The sequence below is a fragment of the Anas platyrhynchos genome, chromosome 2 (assembly GCF_047663525.1).
Source record: "Anas platyrhynchos isolate ZD024472 breed Pekin duck chromosome 2, IASCAAS_PekinDuck_T2T, whole genome shotgun sequence".
NCBI lineage: Eukaryota > Metazoa > Chordata > Aves > Anseriformes > Anatidae > Anas > Anas platyrhynchos.
In genome coordinates, this window is record NC_092588.1 from 94,505,671 (window position 1) to 94,524,665 (window position 18,995).

Here is an 18,995-nt window from a genome sequence, read left to right on the forward strand (position 1 = left end):
GTCAAAACCCTCCTTCCAATTTCCTTTTGATATTCGGATTCAAAACTAGAAATCTGTGAATAAATACAGGTGGCCAGAATTCCGAATGATTTTTCACGTACCTTGTCTATTAAGTGTCGCTCGTTCAGGCATGTATCTCCCATCATTTAGGGTACCTCCATCTGCGTAATTATGATGCTGGTTTACTGGAGTCGCCGCCTGGTTTGCAGATTTATTTGCAGCTGCACACTCATTCTCACGCTTATTGAAATACTTCTGCAGCCACGCCGGTACAATACTTTTCACCGTTTCTGTCACTCTGCTAATTATTCCCTGCTTGAAAGAAAAAACACTCGTTTAATTACAGAAACACAGTCAACGGCATATGCTGGGATACAACTTTCCACGGACCCTGAAGACAGATATTATATAGCACATACTCAGAAGACGACGACAAGGTTGATCCTTAGCATAGGACCGCTATACTTCTGGTACACCTCAAATTCAGCTGACATTGATTTACGACTACTTACCGGTTTCTGCACTTCCAAGTGACCTTGGCAAAGTTCAAAATTTTGAAACTTCTGCCAAAATTCACCTGCAGGTTGTCAATTCGCAAGGGCATCAGGAAACTCTGTGCCTAAATACCTCCTGACCTACAGACTTGTTCCAGGACTCTTCGCGCTCTCACGTGAAAACCAACTAAACCTGCCTACAGCCACACGACGGGCTGCTCGCCTCCCTGGTGCGAGCAAACACGAAAGCTAACTCAGCAACCCCAACGCAATGACAAGTGGCAGGAGGTGATGAAGTTGAGCAAAAATCTGTTCATCAGTTGCTAACGCACGGGTCTGGCTGGGTCTGCACCAACAGCCCTGCTCGCCTGCTTCTCTGGTGTCAGGCAACACGATTGTCTAGTCTAAACTACTATTTGGGCGTCGAAAACTGGTAATGTAGTTTGAACATGCAGAAGTTACAGTCTAATCATTCTGAAACAAGAACTGTGCTGTATTCAACTCTTAAAACAAATTAGCGTAGAAGCCAAAACAAAAGCCTGAATCATTTAGGTTTTCCATACATGATAACGCAAACTGCGGAAAATAAGACAACCAGACAGCCCTGAATCTGGGGTTAAGAGAGAGGCATGGGAAGAGGAAGAAAGGAAGACCGAAAACACAAAGCCTTTCTCCAGAAAGACATCTTAATTCACGGTTTGACATTTTTCCTAGTGATCTGTAATTTCATCGTGTACTTGCACGAAGACAGAATAAATACCCAAGGACAGTTAAAACCACGCAGGACACCACCAAATAAACACAGCCATCACGGTTAATACCTTAAAACGCACACAGGTACAAAATGCTCTGGATGTTGCTATTCTTCTCCAAAAATCCTACGCCTCAGCTTCCCTACAAAAACCATTAAACGCACGTAATGCCATAGCTGACACACAGTCCGACACGCGGTACCAGCGGAGGCAGCCCCTTCCTCCTCCCCTGCCCCTCATTTCCACGTTCCCCTTTTATTGGGGCCAATATTCCTCTCCGATGAATGGAAGCCTATCAGGAACTCACATGGGTCCAAGTTTGCGAAAACAGACACTAGAATAGGCCTGCAGGATTCTGTTGCTGTGCAAATCCTCCCCGTACAGAAAGCGGCCCGAGACTCAAGACGGAACAAGTCACAGGCACTCAGAAGAGCAAACACCCCGTCACCTTGAATAACCTAAATGAGTAACTACAGAGCCTAGCTAGACGAATAATTAACCAAGATGACATTTTACCATCCAAACCTAAAGCCAGACTGCTTTGACCCTTTCCTGCATATGGCAGCCTGGCTGCTGCTCCCCGCATCAGTGGCATTTGAAGAAAGAACTGAACCCCGAATAATTTCTCCAGCCCTTTCAGAAGCCACAAGTGGGAAGTACTGACAGCCTGCTCCATCCGACCCGTGCATGGCGTAAGACAAGAAGCTTTGTCAATGACAAAGCAAGGAAAAGTAAAATATGCTGAAACATACCTCCAATTTCCTGCTGCACAGCAAAAAGGTTGATTAAATGACCGCAAAAGAACAAGGCAGGCGCTGTGAACGAGCCAGAGCCTGCCATCTAACATCGATATTGCCAAAAAAAGAAACAAACGCTCCCCCCAGAAGTAAAACACACCCTGCACACGTGCCCACTCACAACAAGGTTCAAGAAATCGAGGACTTCCCAATGGTGTCTCCCACCTGCCCGTCACAGCTACAGACCCAGAAATAAAGCACCACATCCCAGGTTCCCTACTGCCATCATTAATCCCTCTAGGGTTTAACACCCAACAGGCTGCTGCACAAGCCCCCTGCTTTCAGAGGAGGGAGCTGCTCTGGGGGCTCCCCATTGCCACAGGACAGGCAGTTTCACCCCAGCCGCATGGAGCAGCGCTTCAGCCGGTGACTGTGCTCCCGTCCTTCAGCAGACTCAGCATTAGCCCACTGATTTCAGCAGCCTGAGAGCTGCCGTCAGTCTCAACAGTTGCCTGCTCGTCTGAAACGCACTCGCACGCTATTCTCGTCCTAAAATAGCAGCAGGAAAGGAGAACAACACAGCACACGAAAAAATACCCCCTGAAAAGGCCCAATAGCTTACTAATAGGGATTTACAGCAGCTCCTCAAATGCTGCGCATCCCAAGAGCCCGCAGCCCTGCTACATACCTCTCTGTCAAGGTCTACACACACCAAGCAACAGTAGCTACAGTTACCAGAGGCAAGCTGCCTTCAGAGGCATCCCGAAACAAAAGATACAGAGGGGGAAATACCAGTAAACAACCAGGTGTCCTAGTTTACTACTTTGAAACACCATTTCTTTAAACGGTTTATATAAAGGGAAAAAATAATGTTACAGTTTAACTTCCGAACTTAAAAGCGGGCTATTTCTTGGCAAAAAATACTTAAGGAATAGGACAGTTCTCCCAGCTTGCCAGGGGTCTCTCACACAGCAATGGGGGCAAAAGTATTGGCAGGAAGACTTGGCAACGATGCCTTACTGGAAACCGTCTATTTTTGTAACAGAGCTGATGTCAGTATGAGAGACTTAAGTAAATCCCACTCTCTGACAAAGGACGGACTAAAACAATTATCCAGAAAGGCAACACACTAACACAAATTCTTCAGAGATGCAAAAAGCACAACCCGATAAAAGAGCTAATTCATTAGATGCACACCTCTATCAGCATCAACTTTTTACCTCCAGCTGAACTCTGATTCTTGTATTTTCATTTTCTCCTCCAATTTCAGGAGTCTCAGGTCTTAAAGCATACGAATCAGTAAATCCTCAAAAAGAAAGCCTGCACCTGAGGGTGAAGTTCAGCGAGCGGCAGCGGATCGGAGGAAGCGCTTCCCACCACCAAAAAGGGCTTCCAGGCTCTCTCCATCCCCCACGGTTACCTTGTGCCAGCTCTGGCGCACAGCAGGCTGCCCTCCCTGCTGGCTGCATTCGTTAAGCTGGCAAAACGCACGGGTTTCCCTGCTGGACTAATGAATTCAGCTGGCGTGGTGCAATGCAAACGGCCCAGGAGGGAGAGCAAGATCAAGCAGCCAGCACACGAGAAGGAAGAAACGAGACCTCTCCCTCCTTTTGATTGAGTGTGCGCACACCATGCGGGTTGTATCAAACCGACCCAGACAAACATTCACCTGTGGGCTGTGATGTATTTTGGGGGCAGCCCCGGGGCCAGCTCACCGTGTGCTTACACAGGCGCTGGTGCCAACCCCGACGTGATCCCCTCTCTTGTGCAGCAGCGCGGGCTCAGGCTGCCTGCGGACTAACCAAGCTCTTGCTGTCTAGGGAGTGGGTTCGGTTTGGATGCAGGACAGCAGAGTTTTTCAGTTAGAAGAAAAAGACAATAAAGCTTACGACTTAATATGAACAGTATGTTACAGGAATGTCATTAATTACGCGACAGTGGAAAAACCAACCACTTCATTGAAAGCAACTGGACTAGTTCAAATTTATTTCTAAAAATCGTGAAGAAGGGATTATGCTTCCCCATGCCAAAGCGAGCCTCCTTTTCCTTACCGTAGCTAGCTTGAGAAGGAACCTCCCAGGGAAATTCTGCTGCTGCTTTACATTTCAGCGCTGCTTGATGATTTCTCCCATGAAGACACAGCCCACTGTTACCATTTCCACCCGAGTGCAAAAGGCCAGTAGATGCTCTGACAGCTAAATCAGTGTCTAACTCGCTAGGTTAAATCCTTGTGGCGCTGAACGGCCTTATCTCAAGCTTGGTCCACACCTTCAGCCGACAACATTTCAAGAGAGGGTGCAAAGCACAAGACACCTTCCTTCTTGGTAAAAAGCACTACTTTAGGCTGTCGCTAATCCTCAGCAGAGATCAGTGGTGGTGCTGTAGATCTGAGCGCACGTTTTGTGCTACACTTTGAGATAGACACCTATCAGCACCAAAACCAAACGTTTAAGACCCAGGAGCAGTCTTAGGCGAGTGTGTTCTTAAACCCAAGAAGGGACGCATAAGTACGGTTACTATTCTTTACTGAAAGACTGCTTCACATATGCAGCGTGTCTGCAGCTAAGTTTCAAAGCCAGTCTACAGAACCGCACTAACAAAATGCAGTTCAGATTTGGTTTTCCCTTACCACACGGTCTAAACCAATTATTCTGACTCAACAAGCACAACGACAACTAAAACAATACCTGGTATGAGGATAACAGACTCTGGCATAACCCAGGAGACAAGAAGTTTAAAGTTTTCAGAATTAAGATGATCAAGAAATACACTGCCCATAGCACCAGATGGTCTTTACAGGGCCATTAGCAGTTACCAGATTTAGCAAGATGGATGGTAACATACTTTTATATTTAGGATTTAAGTCGACAACGTGATGCCTAAACTGCCTATCTTATTTCCAGGTATTCTCCATTAAGCAAAACACAATTCATTGCAGCAGTTCACCACCAACCAACATATTTGCCAAAAGAAACAGCAAACTCCCTATTCCCCCCACTTATTCTAAGTCAATCTGTGCATACGAAGGCACACCACATGCTACAGATCCGCTACCTCCAACAACACGCTTGACTCCCAGCAATGAATTAAACAATATTTTCAGTGCCACTTTGCCTAAAAGCACTCGCAAGCTACAGCTCGCAGGCGGGAGGACACGTTCTGCAGGTCAAACACAAGCAGGGGCAGGCCAAGTCCCACAACAGCTTCTAAAAGATGGTTAAATGCCACTCGAGGGCAGCTCACTGCTTGATGCTCATCGTCCCCGTGCCCAACGCTTTCTAGTGCAGAAGAGACGTTACAGGTAACCTGAAACACATCTCACAAACTGAAGTACTTCCTGACACAAAATGTAAGTCCTGGCACTTCGCAGTAGCACTCCAGAGTAAATCACCATTTTGTAACACGAGAAATGGAATTACATTTTTTAAATAACCGTGGTGTATATAAAAGATGTCAGAGTACTCTTACGCTCCTTCTGAACGACCTTTCCTATCCATGCTGATCTACAAACAGAGCTGACAACAGCTTATGCGGGTTTGCAAAACGCTATTATGTCAAGCCTGTCGTACATTCAGTACTTTTTCTTATAAACTATCTCAAACATGCAAGCTAAAACCAAGTAACCAAAGAGTCACCTTCAGCTATTTTTCTACGCTCCCATTAGGTTTCAGCAAAACTAAACCTTTCCTACTTTCAAAGCATCACACACAGACGTTGCCTAGCGTGTAACTTACACCACACAATGCAACCGCATCAGCAGACCCTGCAATTAACTAGGGCACGAGAGTTTTTTTAAAGCGTGTTACATTTGCCCCTGCTGCATGCACTCCCTAACAAGATGGAAGAGAAGCTAAAATGCTGAGTCTCAGACACAGCTGCGTTAGCTGCAGCAGCAGCTAGGGTTACATTTGTTGACATTCAGGGCTAACCTTCTGAAGCTGCAAAGGTGATGCAGGCTCACCTCAGCTGCAGGGCCGTAACCTCCAGTCACCGGAGGCAGCAACATCCTTCCGGCCACGTGCTTTCACCACAGCTCAGCTGACAGAACCAAGAGCAACTCACAAACGTAAGCCATGGCTCGAAATACTTTCCTCTTATGGGTAACCAAGAATTGCTGTTGCACAGAGATTTTTTTTAGTGACCCTAGGCTATGACATCTGCAAATCTCTATATAATCCACAGCTTTGTAAGGTAAGTTTAATAACAAATACTAAACAATTGCAGAGTTGGAATTATCATGCATCTGGCACAGTTGAACAGCTTGCATCTTTGGCTGGTCTTGGAGATCACCAGACCTGCACCTCTAACAGAGGAAGGAGCCCTGAGACCCAATTGCTTCAGGAAAAGTTTGATTCAAAACACAGCTATAGCTTAACAGCAAAGTCAGCGAGCTTTCAGGACACACTCGCACAACCCCTTCCAACAGCAGAGCTGTGGAGACAGTCATAAACAACCTTGGCAAGGACAATGAACATTTTCTGCTGGCACAGGTATTTGCAAAGCCAGCACATGTGGTAAAACCATAGCTGTAGGACCTTAGTGCATGCTGCTCGTACACGAGCAGGCACTTTTTTTGCAGCAAAGGTAAAGCTTATTATGAATTTATGCTTACTTTAAAAAACAGCTGGCGATCGCAACCAAGCCAAACACACACAATGACACGGTAAGTAAATGCAAAGTGCAGTTATAAGTTACAGAATCTCAAAGGAAACTGCCCCCCAGAACGTCAGTGTTACTGCCCTAACAAAACCACTTTAGTGCTGTGCTAATTCCTAGACAGTGAGCAGAATAAATACTTAAAATCTCTGCTTGTCAAAAGAGGGGAAGGTATCTGGAACCTCGCCCACAACAACACAGAAAAGCAAATAGAGTTGAGAGGCTCTTTTAATTAATAAGTATTTTTGTAAAGCAACCTAGAATACCACAACGACAAACACTGTATCAGCAAGTTGCAAAACGACTTACGCTTCAGGCAAAGTCAAACACGCCAGTTCATACTCACCTTGGCTCAATTTTAAGATGACCCAACCGACTTGGCTTGAAAGGGTTCAGAGAGTACTCACCCAGTCCCTAACAGAGCTGAAGGAGTACTAGCCTTCCTCCAGACGTGGTGACAAACAGCTGTGAAGAACGCTAGCTTCAAGTGGCTAGCAAAATTACTATCTCTTTGGCTTATAGAAGTGTATTTAAATCCTACCTTCACTAAAAAGGTAGGTAAGACCTGGAGGGCCTAGGCATAAGGAGAAAGCAGGTCAAGGCTTTTAAGAAGCACCGTAAAAAAAATACAGAATGTAGTAGCACAAAGGAACTGTGCAAGGGAAAACAATAAACGTGCCCAAATGTAGGGCCGTTGGTCATGAAACTGAAGAGCTGAATTATTTAACAGATAAAAAGTAATAAAAGTTTTGCCTAATTGCTAAAAAAAATCTTAATTAGAAAAATATTACAGACACTAATTCTTGAGCTTCAGACACGTATTTTATGCTACAAAAAGCACAGAGGAGTTTTTGTTATGTTCTCTTAGCAGCATGTACCACGAGAGGTACATTGGGGAACATCTCCCGGCTTCTATCGTGACTGCATAAATACGACTACCCAACGTTTCCTAGTTGTACGATAGCTACACAATAAATATTGGATTGACGAAACAGAACATCAAAAAGATGGCAAAAAAATTCTGCAGTTTTGCAGTTCAACGAGAGTAAAATGGAAAATTGTACCACATTAACAAAAGAGACGACTTGCTAAAAAGTGGTCTGGAAATAGCAAGCTCAGAGAAAAGTCTCTTAGCTGCGATCTCAAGGGCAACCTTGCCATTTACAAAAACTAAAAAACTGTTTTTCGGCAAGCAAAAAGAGATGTTGCACTCTCTCCTCGCAGTCTTCTGAATCAGCAGCTCAGCTCCTCCACAGCAGGGGAGCAAGAACCAGCGCTAATTACCGGCTGGAGGAATAAATAACGCAGAGGAAGTGATGTGCCGCCAGCAGATGAAGGCAACGTGCGGTGTCCCAGCTCACACAGGCATTTATTTCATCCGCTTTAAAATCTTCTGTCCTGAGACAACGCTCACTGCTATTGTTTTTCCCCAACACTGTCACGACAGCAACAAAAATAGGAATAAAACGGTATAGCAGTCACATTCTGCAGTTTGTGGTACCGCTGACAGGACTGCCAGCCTAAATGGGAGAAAACCGTCAGTATCCCAGTTTAGAAAGTTCTTCCCCACCAGGATACGTTTTTTGCTTTGGGTGGCAGTAAAAAGCCAAGCTGTATCTTTCAACACCTGTTCTGCCAATACAATTTGATATTGCTGCGACAGAGACAAAACCTCTGCAGTCAGTTACCAGCCCCTTCATTTAAAAGAATCTTTACACACAGTTTAAGCAACTCTTAACAGCTACAAATACTTAGCTCCAAGTGCTAACTTATTCCTACACCAGAAGGAGCAGGGAGATGCATATAAATATTAACACAATCACCTCAGCAGATTTCAAGATGTAATTCTGTCGATAAGAATTAAACCCATAAAGTCACACTTGCATAGCTAGCTCCCTATGGATGTTGTTTAATACATTTCAGAGTTTTATAAATTACTATTTCCCTGCTTCAGGTTAACATGAACTAATTTACATTACTCAATAGGATATTCTAGGAACTCTTCAGCATGAGTTTCAAGATTTCCTCCCAAAATAAAGCCGGCAGCTTGCAAGACTCCTTCTGCCCACTGCCTGCAGTCACTGCACGCCAAGAAAATCCCAGGCATAAATCAATCATTTACAACTGGCCCACCTTCAAGACAGAAGCAGGTGAGAATGTAATGACTTAGGCATTGCTGCATAGAGTTTAAATTCCTCATCCTGCAACTGCTCTGCAGTCTCACATGGCTCTGTAAAACTCGCCCATCAGACAGAGGTGCTATCTGATCGGGACATTCAACGAGTGGCTTTCTGGTAACACCAGAAGCATAAGACCAATTAAAAGCATGTAGCAACTTACGCTGGTTTCTTCAAGGAAAATGTTTGGATTGTTCTCTTGTATACCAGCGGAGCACATCTACGTTACGAGTGTGCACTGGCATACGCACGTGTAAGAAAAATAAAAAAGCCAGCAGAAGCTTCAATCTACAAATCTGACAGCCAATATGAAAAAGCTCTGATGTGAAGCTTAACACGAACGGTTAAAGAAACATTTCAGGTAGAACTAATTATTGATTTCTCATGCCTGAATCTGCCTGCACGAGTTTAAAAGCCCGAGAGAGTCAAACTTCTCTGACATTTTCATTTGAATGATTAATAATCAAATAAAAAAAATAACCCCCAAAGTTAAGCTAGCCTCTTCTCCTCCTGTAGGGAAGATGGTTAATAAGTGAACAATGCGAACAGTCATCCCAATCATGCATCCACACGAGTAACGCCTACCTAAATGGCTGGGGCAACCCAGCACTTCGGAGCACTTCTGGCCACATCCTGCAGACGAAAGCCCGGCGTTGGACACAGCAGCTCCCTCGCCCTCACGTGCTCGGCTCTCAGGGCACAGATGCAATTTTAACCCAGGTGCCCAGGCTCCTTACACCATACAGAAGCAGGATGGATATTTCAGCATGAAATGGCTGAGGAAATGGGTAGCACGCCAAGCCCAGCATTATCTCAAGTCAGTGCAATCAGCCCGGGGCCATTAAGAAAGCTGTCCACAGGAAGGACTCCTAAATTCTACTCCCAGACTGCCTAACCCAGAAATGCAGAAAGCTTTTTGTTTCTGAGGATTCCCAGCCCAGAAACCTTCGGGGTGGGTGAGCCTATACTACCTGTACCTAGCAGCGCTGTTACTTGTTGTCAGTTTAATAACACAGCTGCTGATGGTGCCCTTTTTATAAGGCAGGATGGTAGCCCTGAAGGGAAAATACCACAGCTTAGTTCCTTCACTGGTGGGGCAATCTGTATCCATATCTCCATCTCCTAGGACACTACACAAGCTGCAAGTCACGAGTGCTCTCTTCCAGACAGCGTCTGTTCACCTCTCCTATTTCACCCGGTTTAAAAAAAGGCACTAGATTTAAAAACAAACAAACAAAACCATAACGAAGCGGGGCTCTAAAGTTTAGTCATCAGGCATACGGGCAGAAAAGGGCAGGAAATGATAGGCTTTGGATGCTTGCTGTAAGCAACATCTAACATTAAACGAGCACAAAGTTCTGAAACCAAAGGCCAGAACCTGCACGTCTCCTTTCTTGGAGGGCAACATTTTCTTATCCATCCTCTTTCTGGCTCAGTGAATCATGCGTTCTTTTTCTGGATAGTAACACGGCCTCAACCAGGAGAACTGAAGATAACACACAGCTTGACGACTGGGATACTTGCCTGGGACGTGGAAGATGTAGGTTGATCGCTCCAGGCAAAACAGGAAGCTGAAGTAGGGTCTACCACATTCTGAACAAACGCTTTAACTAATAGTTTTTAAAAAGCAGCAGCACCTCCTCTTGCAAGAGCCTCCTAAAGCTGTTGCTGTATTTTGGAGGAGACTGACTCTGCAGCTCACATCGGGTACGATCAGAGAATTCCCACCCGACCAAAACCCCAGGACCTACAGTTAAATAATATTCAGCAAGCAGACAATCATGAGCTAGGCATCCTGCTGATCATCCCTCCTGCAGTTAGGGGGGAAAAAAAAAAAGAGAGGGGGTAAAAGGCTGGGTAAAGCGATAAGGGGGATAGTGAGGGGCCGAGGGGGTAACTAGGAGGGTAACTAGGCAGTTGCGGGGGGTTGCTAGGGGGGGTAACTAAGGGCAGTAACTAAGTGGTTGAGGGGGTAACTAGGGGGGTACGGGGGTGGCTGGAGCGTGATTAAGGGAATAAAGGGGGAAAGTGAGGCGCTGAAGGGGTAAATAAGGGGGTAAGGAGGTGGCTAGAGCCATTGAGCCTGCTCTGAAACCCCCAGGAAAACATCATGCAAAACTAAAGAGGTATTATTATAATGTACAATGATGCAATAAAACTGACACACTTAGCTACTGACTTCAGCAATCTCAGTCACAGCAATTAATTTAAGAGTCACTTACCTTTTCTTGTACACATCTGGATAAATAGTGTAATCCTCTTTCCCTTCTCATTTTGCCGCCTCCACTACTCATTCCTGAGGACAGACCATTGGATGCGGCAGTACCGAAGTTGTAGCTGGTCACATTTCTCGTAGTTTCACATTTCACACCGCTCACATTTCTGTAGCTGGTCACACAACAGTACAGAAGTTGGGAGGAAAAAAAAAGAGAAAAAAAAATTAATCAGACCATTTTTTTCAAGACGTTATAGCTGTTATTAGTCCTAGAATTGAAACCTGCTAACCAGAAAAAAATAAAGCTGTCTCACAAGTTGCTAAATGCTGGTAAATACTTGATGTTCTAAATCGGAAAATCTTTATTAACAGCAGCAATGAAAAGGACATACATAAGCGCACCGTTCATACGGGAACAATGACTAAGCCAGAAGACCTGAAATAGAAGAGCTGATTTAGATTGTTATTTTCCAACGCTTCCTTTAAACAGGAGTGGTTCTCTGATTCTGCGATGAACATGCATCTTTGCAAGGATATAAAAGAACAACTCACGAAAATATAGAAAGAGTGCTCATATGCACTTTTTCACACACGGGACACGCTGCCAACAGCTATGATAGAACAGAGAGGCCGTAGACTTGTGTGGCAAGGTAATACAGCATAAGCTTCAGAAGCAGCTCTGGCTTTCATGTGGCCATCAGCAGCAACAGCAGAGGTGTTTGGGTGTGCCAACATTCCAGTCTTTTCAGACATGAATAGAGATCCCTTTTGTAAGGCATTTCACACAAAGGCATTTTTCTGTTACTTAGAAAAGCCTAGACCAAAACCAGAAAGATTTCCTCATCTCAGTGGAAACAGGGAAAAAAATATCCCAAACCAGAAGTGAAATAGGGAATAGCACTAATAAAAGCACTATGGCAAGAAAATGAAGTCTGCCTGGAAAAACTGTGACATCAAAGCTTATCTTGCAGCCAATCAGGAAGTACAAAAGTGCATTAGATCACACTGGAAGACACCAGCTCAAACTTCCAGAAGACTGAGGAGGAGAACTGGTCTAAACTTGTCAAATACTTGACAACAGCCTGCTTAGCACTCTGACTGCATAGAGGAAGACAGATCCCTAAGGCATATGCTCAGACTTTTCTCTAATCCAAACTGTCAATCAATTAGAACACTGAAAAAAAGTCTTACATCAGAATAGGTCTTTATTCGGACAAGTATCGTTTGCCCATAATAGCCCATATTCCTCTTTCTGTTAACACCTGTCAGCTTCAAGGGGGCAAAGACAATTGTCAGCCTTCAAGCAAGTCTGATCTACAATTGGACTCAGGCTTAAAAAAAAATATATATATATATGTATATATACACACACACACACATATATAGCATTGGTGGGCCAGAGATTTACTGAATATTCCAACTCAGCTGTCCAAAGGGACTCTTGCCAGCAGATCATTGTGGTGCTCCTGCTCCAGAACATGGCACCCAACAGAGACCAGCACCACAAAAAACACTACCACCACTACCTACTCTACAAACAAAAGGTAGGGCACTGCAATGGACTGTGTCAACAAAATCAAAAGCAGTATGAGTTTTCTGGATCTCCTTCCTACATGGAGAAGTAGAAAGGAGTGCTAACAAAGATAATTCAGAACAGTTTGAAAAAAACATAATTAAAACCCAGCAGCTGTTTGCACCTGTACCAGAACCTTAAAGCCAGTCGCTTCCACCCCTAAAAAGGTGGTGGTTGTGAAGTCGAACTTTTAGATGCCAAGACAAAAACGTTGAGTTCTTTCTGCAAGCCAAAGAATGCCCACGGTCACATAAGAATTGCTTGGCAGATGAGCAGAGTCAGCAAAATTCCCTGCTACTGTTCTTGGAAAAGAGCAACCCCCTAAAAAGGTAGGGTGCAAAATGTCCTAACTCAAGCGTTATTACCCCAAACACCATTTGCCCAGAAGGGAAAGCCATCAATATTATCTGGAGGATAACTCATCCTAACCCTAACCAACTAACTCATTAATTAACATCCTAAACCAAGAAAGCAGTATAACACAAAGCAGTCTCCTCAAGAAGAAGTTCAGTTAATTCTTCTGGATTTAGTTTTTTTATTTTAGAGATGAGTTAGCATTTGGCCTCAAATGATTCTAAACAACACAGGGTCTTCATGTGAACTCAGAGCAAACAATTAACTTCATCATGAAAGGAGCATTAAAAATAAATAAATACTAATAAATCTTCTTCCAGGTTTTTGCTCAAAAAATAAAGAAAAAAAAACTGTGACTCACTTCGCCTACTTTACCTTCTAAAGAATACTTCAGAAAGAATCATTCCATGAGGACAGAGCTTTCAAACTCCCAGCAATTAACTAGCTAAAACTAATAGCTTTTCCCCTAGGGAACATTAAGAGGGACAAATTGTTTTGTTATAAATAAATTGACATACAAACTATGAAATAGCTGTCACAGCAAAATTTGTAACACTAAAGATTTAGTTAAACTACAAAACGATCCCTATTTCCTAGAGAAGGAAAAAATTAGGCCTCCAAAAGCACAGAGCCTTTCCGTGGATACAGCATTATAGCATGCCTTGTTTCCCATCTTCACATCCTACTCAGAAGATAAACTTGGCATAAAAAGTGGTGTATCAGTCATTTTATTATTGTTCATCTTCATTCTTTTCATAAAAGCAACAATTTTCTCAAAGTTACACTGGTCTTCAAACACAATCTGGACTTCGCTGTTCCCTCAAAATACAAAATTTTCCTTGCATTTCCCATTCCTTTTACTGACAACTGTCACCACCTTTCCAAAAAGGCAAGCATGCAGACTGTACTGAAAAGGAGATTTCTTTCTTCCTTCAAGTAAGTTTTAAATGAATAAATGTCATACCTTCCACATTGTTCTGCTTGCTGTCTCACAGGCGAAGTCTTCTCTCTCATCCACTGCAAGTTAAATTTATTTCAAGATTTAGCTGAATAGATACAGAATACACAAAGTACCCAAAACCACTTATGTGTTGTTGTTGTTTTTTTTAATTTATTTATTTTTAATTTTATAGCACTGAATACGCCTCACCTACTTAACCTTGTTCCCTAATTCAGCATTGTGGATGCAGTTCAGTTAAACTTTGGGGCTAAAGCGAGCATCACTGCTTCACTCAGCACTGAGGACAAACTGATAGAACACTAAATCAAATTTGTCAAATTCTCTACCAAAGAAAGTAATTATTTTAAACAACATGACAAAAATTGTGTACATGTGGGGCCGAGTTTACCAGCCCCGTAAAAGGGACATACTTTTCTGTTTTCTATCATTTATTATCAACAAGCAAGCAAAAAAAAAAAAAAAAAAGTAAATTAGATATCCCAGGAACTTCAAAGCTGTTAACTACACTGTCTAGTGCCCAGGCACCTTCAGAGCTTAGTGATAAGAGACGGAGGGTTTGGTGGGCTGTAATTCGGATCACAAGCACACAAAACAGATCTATTTCAGTACTTCTACAAACTGACTTATTGACAAAAGTTGTAGGGGGAAGGATGAGAAAAACAGCCGGTAGGGATCAGAATCAGAGGTATAACCTCATGTTAAAATCGCCTCCATCGCTTTCGTGTCTCCCCAACTGCGTCACAGAGAGACAATTCACATTAAAGCACAGAGCCTTCTGCAGAGCGGGCATCACATTGAAAACAAACTGAAATCAATTGACAAATGCTCTAAGCAAGCTATTTACCCAAAGTTCATCCTGTTATGTTACGGGCATTTGCACGGTTCATATGGCTACAACGTTATCAGCTATAATAAATAATATTAATAAATATAATATTATAATAAATAACATAATAAACACACATGTATAGCGTCTATCAGTTTGCCTATTTATCAAATCATTACAATTTTTTCCCCGATAAGTTGCTGTTAATTTGATCTGCGTTGGATGTGCAGCATCCGTTCTCTGCGCAGAATCCCCCAGATATCCCCAAGCACCTCTTTGCTCTGGCACACTGCTTCAATAAACCTACTGGAAAACACCCAGAGATAACAGGCAATAGCAAAGTTGGAAAACCATCTCCGCTGATTATTAATTCACCTGTAAGGTTTATCAGTTACCTACGCAGCGTCGGCACACGCGAGATACAACACTTTCAACATTAACGTGTTGCTGAAGCCCGAGGTTTCAATGTTTGCTCTGTAAGCGTGGGGAATGTTTTATTGCCCTTCCAGGCCAGCTTTAGATGGACTAGACTGATTGTCAATATACGGTGTAAGGGACTTGGCACTTCTGCGAGTGATAAAAACCTAACTGAGCAGCTATCCATGCATAGTGCTCCCTCGGCTTTGCATATGATACTCAGTTACGTTGCTGATTTCATAGCGGAGAGGTTTTGGCTGAACGAACACGTGCAGAGGGCGTCTGCAGAGCACCTCTCTGGGCGCCTGACATTTCTTCGCAATGAGCTGCTGGCAGGGATCTCAGCGTGTCCCCCCTCCAGCATGGGGATTTTCACACCCTGAATTTACAGAATTTGCATTCACCGTCAACCTACCGGACCCTCCCGCACGAAGGAGAAGTAAAGCCCGGCAGGTAACGTGCAGAGAATTTACGAGGGGGCGAGGCGGGGTGCAGGGAGTGGGGAAAGCCCTGGAGGTCCTGAGGGCAGTGGGCTGGGGATGAAAGGGAGGGTGAGGAGGGGGGTAAAAGGCTGGGTAAAGCGATAAGGGGGATAGTGAGGGGCCGAGGGGGTAACTAGGGGGGTAACTAGGCAGTTGCGGGGAGTTGCTGGGGGGGGAACTAAGGGCAGTAACTAAGTGGTTGAGGGGGTAACTAGGGGGGTACGGGGGTGGCTGGAGCGTGATTAAGGAAATAAAGGAGGAAAGTAAGGCGCTGAAGGGGTAAATAAGGGGGTAAGGAGGTGGCTAGGGGGTGATTAAGGGGATCTGTAAGGGGCCGAGGGGATAACTGAGGGGGTAACTAGGCAGTTGAAGGAGTAACTAAGGGGATAAGGAGGTGGGTAGGGGGTGATTAAGGGAATGAAGAGGAAGTTGTGGGGGTCGGTAAGGGGCTGAAGGGGTAACTAAAGGGAGTTATTAAGGGGTTGAGGGGGTAACTAGGGGGGTAACTGGACAGTTGAGGGGGTAACTAGGGGGGGTAACTAAGGGCAGTAGCTAAGTGGCTGAGGGGGTTGCTAGGGGGGTACAGGGGTGGCTAAAGAGTGATTAAGGAAATAAAGGGGGAAAGTAAGGCGCTAAGGAGGTAGGCAGGGGGTGATTAAGGGGATCAGTAAGGGGCCGAGGGGATAACTGAGGGGGGTTAGTAAGGGGTTGAGGGGGTAACTAGGCAGTTGAGGGAGTAGCTAAGGGGATAAGGAGGTGGGTAGGGGGTGATTAAGGGAATAAAGAGGAAGTTGAGGGGGTCAGGAAGGGGCTGCAGGCGTAACTAAGGGGGGTTAGTAAAGGGTTGGGGGGGTAACTGGGGGGGTAACTGGGGGGGTAACTAGGGGGGTAACTGGACAGTTGAGGGGGTAATTAAGGGGATAAGGAGGTGGGTACAGGGCAATTAAAGGGATAAAGGGGCGGGTGAGGGGGTCAGGAAGGGGCTGAGCGATAAGTACACGGGCAACCGAGGCGCTGTGGGGCAGGGCCCGCTGCGTGGGGGCCGCTCCTCACCTGCCTAAACCGGGGGTAGGGGGCCCTCGCGGCGCCCCAACGGTGGCGCCGCCTCTTCATCTTGCTGCCAGCCGCAGCAACTTCTCCTCCTCCTCCTCCTCCTCCTCCTCCTCCTCCTCCAAGCGCTCCGGCTCCGGCTCCCGCTCCGGCGCGGCCGCACCGCCACCGCCGCCGCCTCCGCCGCACCCGCCGCCGGCCGAGCCCTCCGCGGCCGTTCCGCCGCCGGCCGTTGGGCCGCCCGAGGCCATGCCGCCGCGCCCCTCGCTCTGTGCCGTCACACGCCCCCCGCCCGGTCCCGGTCCCGGTCCCGGTCCCGGTCCCGGTCCCGGTCCCGGTCCCGGTCCCGGTCCCGGTCCCGGTCCCGGTCCCGGTCCCGGTCCCGGTCCCGGTCCCGGTCCCGTCCCGTCCCGTCCCTCGCCCTCCCCGCTCCGCCGCTCGCCTCACGCGGCCAACTGGGGCAGGCGATGGCGGCTCCCGTCAGCGCGGTGCGCGCCGCGCGTCACCCGCCCGCGACGGCCCCGGCCCCGGCCCCGGCCCCGGCCTCGCGAGAGGGGAGGGAGGGGAGGGAGGGGAGGAGGAGGCGGGGCCGCGCGGGAAAGCGCGAAGTGAGGGGACGGGGACGGGGACGGGGACGGGGACGGGGACGGGGACGGGGACGGGGACGGGGACGGGAGCGGGGCTGCCTCGCCTCAGGGATGGCGGCCTCGGGGAGCGGCCGCCATAAGAAAAGCCGGCCCGGACAGCACGAGAACGGGGCTAAAAGACGGCCGCGGAGCCTCCCCGCCCCGTGCCCCGTGGTGCCGAAGGCTGGGGTGCAGCAGCACCGCGCCGGGGGTGGGACAGCGCCACAACCCCACAGTGCTCGTCAAAAAAGCCCCCCACCGATAACCAGTGTGGGAATAGAAATGTTGTTTGTGCAGAGTTACGTTGTTTAGAAGGAGGGAATGTGGTACTTGTTATAAGTTGCCCCCTTAATTAATTTGGCCTCTTGAAGGCCTTGATGTCCACCAGTGCTGGTCACTCTTTAAACGATGCCTCCTAGAAGCACAAGATCAGGCAATTCCTAAATATCGCAAGTCAGGCAGGCGGGGCAGGAGGCCGTCGTGGCTGACCAGGAACATTCTTATGGAGATTAGGCGGAAACAGAGAGTGTTTCGCTACTGGAAGGAGGGCCAGGTGACATGGAAAGAATACAGGGATGCTGCTCGTGTCTGTAGGAAGAAAATTCGTGTGGCTAAAGCACACCTAGAGTTGAAGCTGGCTGTGTCTGTGAGAGAAAATAAAAAGGGTTTTTTTAGATATGTGAATGGAAAAAGGAGAACTAAAGAATACATAGGGCCGCTCCTTGATAGGGAAGGTCTTCTCACAGACGATGACATAGGCAAAGCAGAGACGCTTAACGCCTTCTTTGCCTCTGTCTTCAATGCCGATGATGTGCTTCGGGAACCAGGGTGCCCCGAGCTGGAGGACCGGGACGGTGGGGATGACAAACTCCCAACCGACCCTGAACGTGTGCGGGATCTGCTACTCCACCTGGATCCCTACAAGCCCATGGGTCCGGATGGGATTCATCCCCGGGTGCTGAAGGAGCTGGCGGACGTCATCGCGGAACCTCTCTCAATTATTTTTCAACGATCCTGGGAGTCTGGAGAGGTCCCGGTAGACTGGAAGCTGGCAAATGTTGTGCCGATTTTCAAGAAGGGTCAGAAAGAAGACCCTAGCAATTACAGGCCTGTCAGTCTCACATCAGTGCCTGGTAAAATCATGGAGAAGATGGTTCTCGAACGTATTGAGGCGCACCTGGGGGACAAAGCAGTCATTGGTCCCAGCCAGCATGGGTTTGTGAAGGGTAGGTCCTGCCTAACTAGCCTGATTTCCTTTTATGATAAGATCACCCGTATGGTAGACCAAGGGAAACCAGCTGATGTGATTTTTTTGGACTTCAGCAAGGCTTTTGACACGGTTTCCCATAGGATCCTACTGGACAAAATGTCCAGCATACAGCTAAATAAAAACATCATACGATGGGTGAGCAATTGGCTAACGGGCAGGGCCCAAAGGGTTATGGTGAATGGGGCTGCGTCAGGCTGGCGGGCGGTCACCAGTGGGGTCCCTCAAGGCTCCATTTTAGGGCCGGTACTTTTCAATATTTTTATAAACGATCTGGATGTAGGAATAGAAGGCATTTTGAGCAAGTTTGCTGATGACACCAAACTTGGAGGAGTTGTGGACTCGAATGAGGGTGGAAAGGCCTTGCAGAGGGATCTGGATAGGTTGGAGAGCTGGGCGATCGCCAAC

General features: G+C 46.5%; 1 protein-coding gene across 15 annotated transcripts in view; it reads right to left on the minus strand.

Annotated features, from left to right (window-relative positions):
* The window catches only part of LOC113841408 (uncharacterized), a 79,210-nt gene extending 62,240 nt beyond the window's left edge, over positions 1-16,970 (minus strand). For 13 of the 15 annotated variants that reach the window (XR_005263095.2, XR_005263097.2, XM_072033213.1 and 10 more), the window contains exons 1-4: positions 16,698-16,970; positions 13,923-13,975; positions 11,039-11,204; positions 102-315 (exon numbers count right to left, since the gene is read on the minus strand). Coding sequence is in view for 13 of the 15 variants with exons in the window: in XM_072033213.1 (XP_071889314.1) it covers positions 102-315; positions 11,039-11,204; positions 13,923-13,975; positions 16,698-16,757 (493 nt within the window). In the remaining 2 variants the exon portion in view is untranslated. The remainder of the gene's footprint in view (positions 1-101; positions 316-11,038; positions 11,205-13,922; positions 13,976-16,697) is intronic. The other 2 variants (XM_072033211.1, XM_038173631.2) reach the window with 2 other exon arrangements.
* Between the last annotated feature and the right edge of the window lie 2,025 nt (positions 16,971-18,995).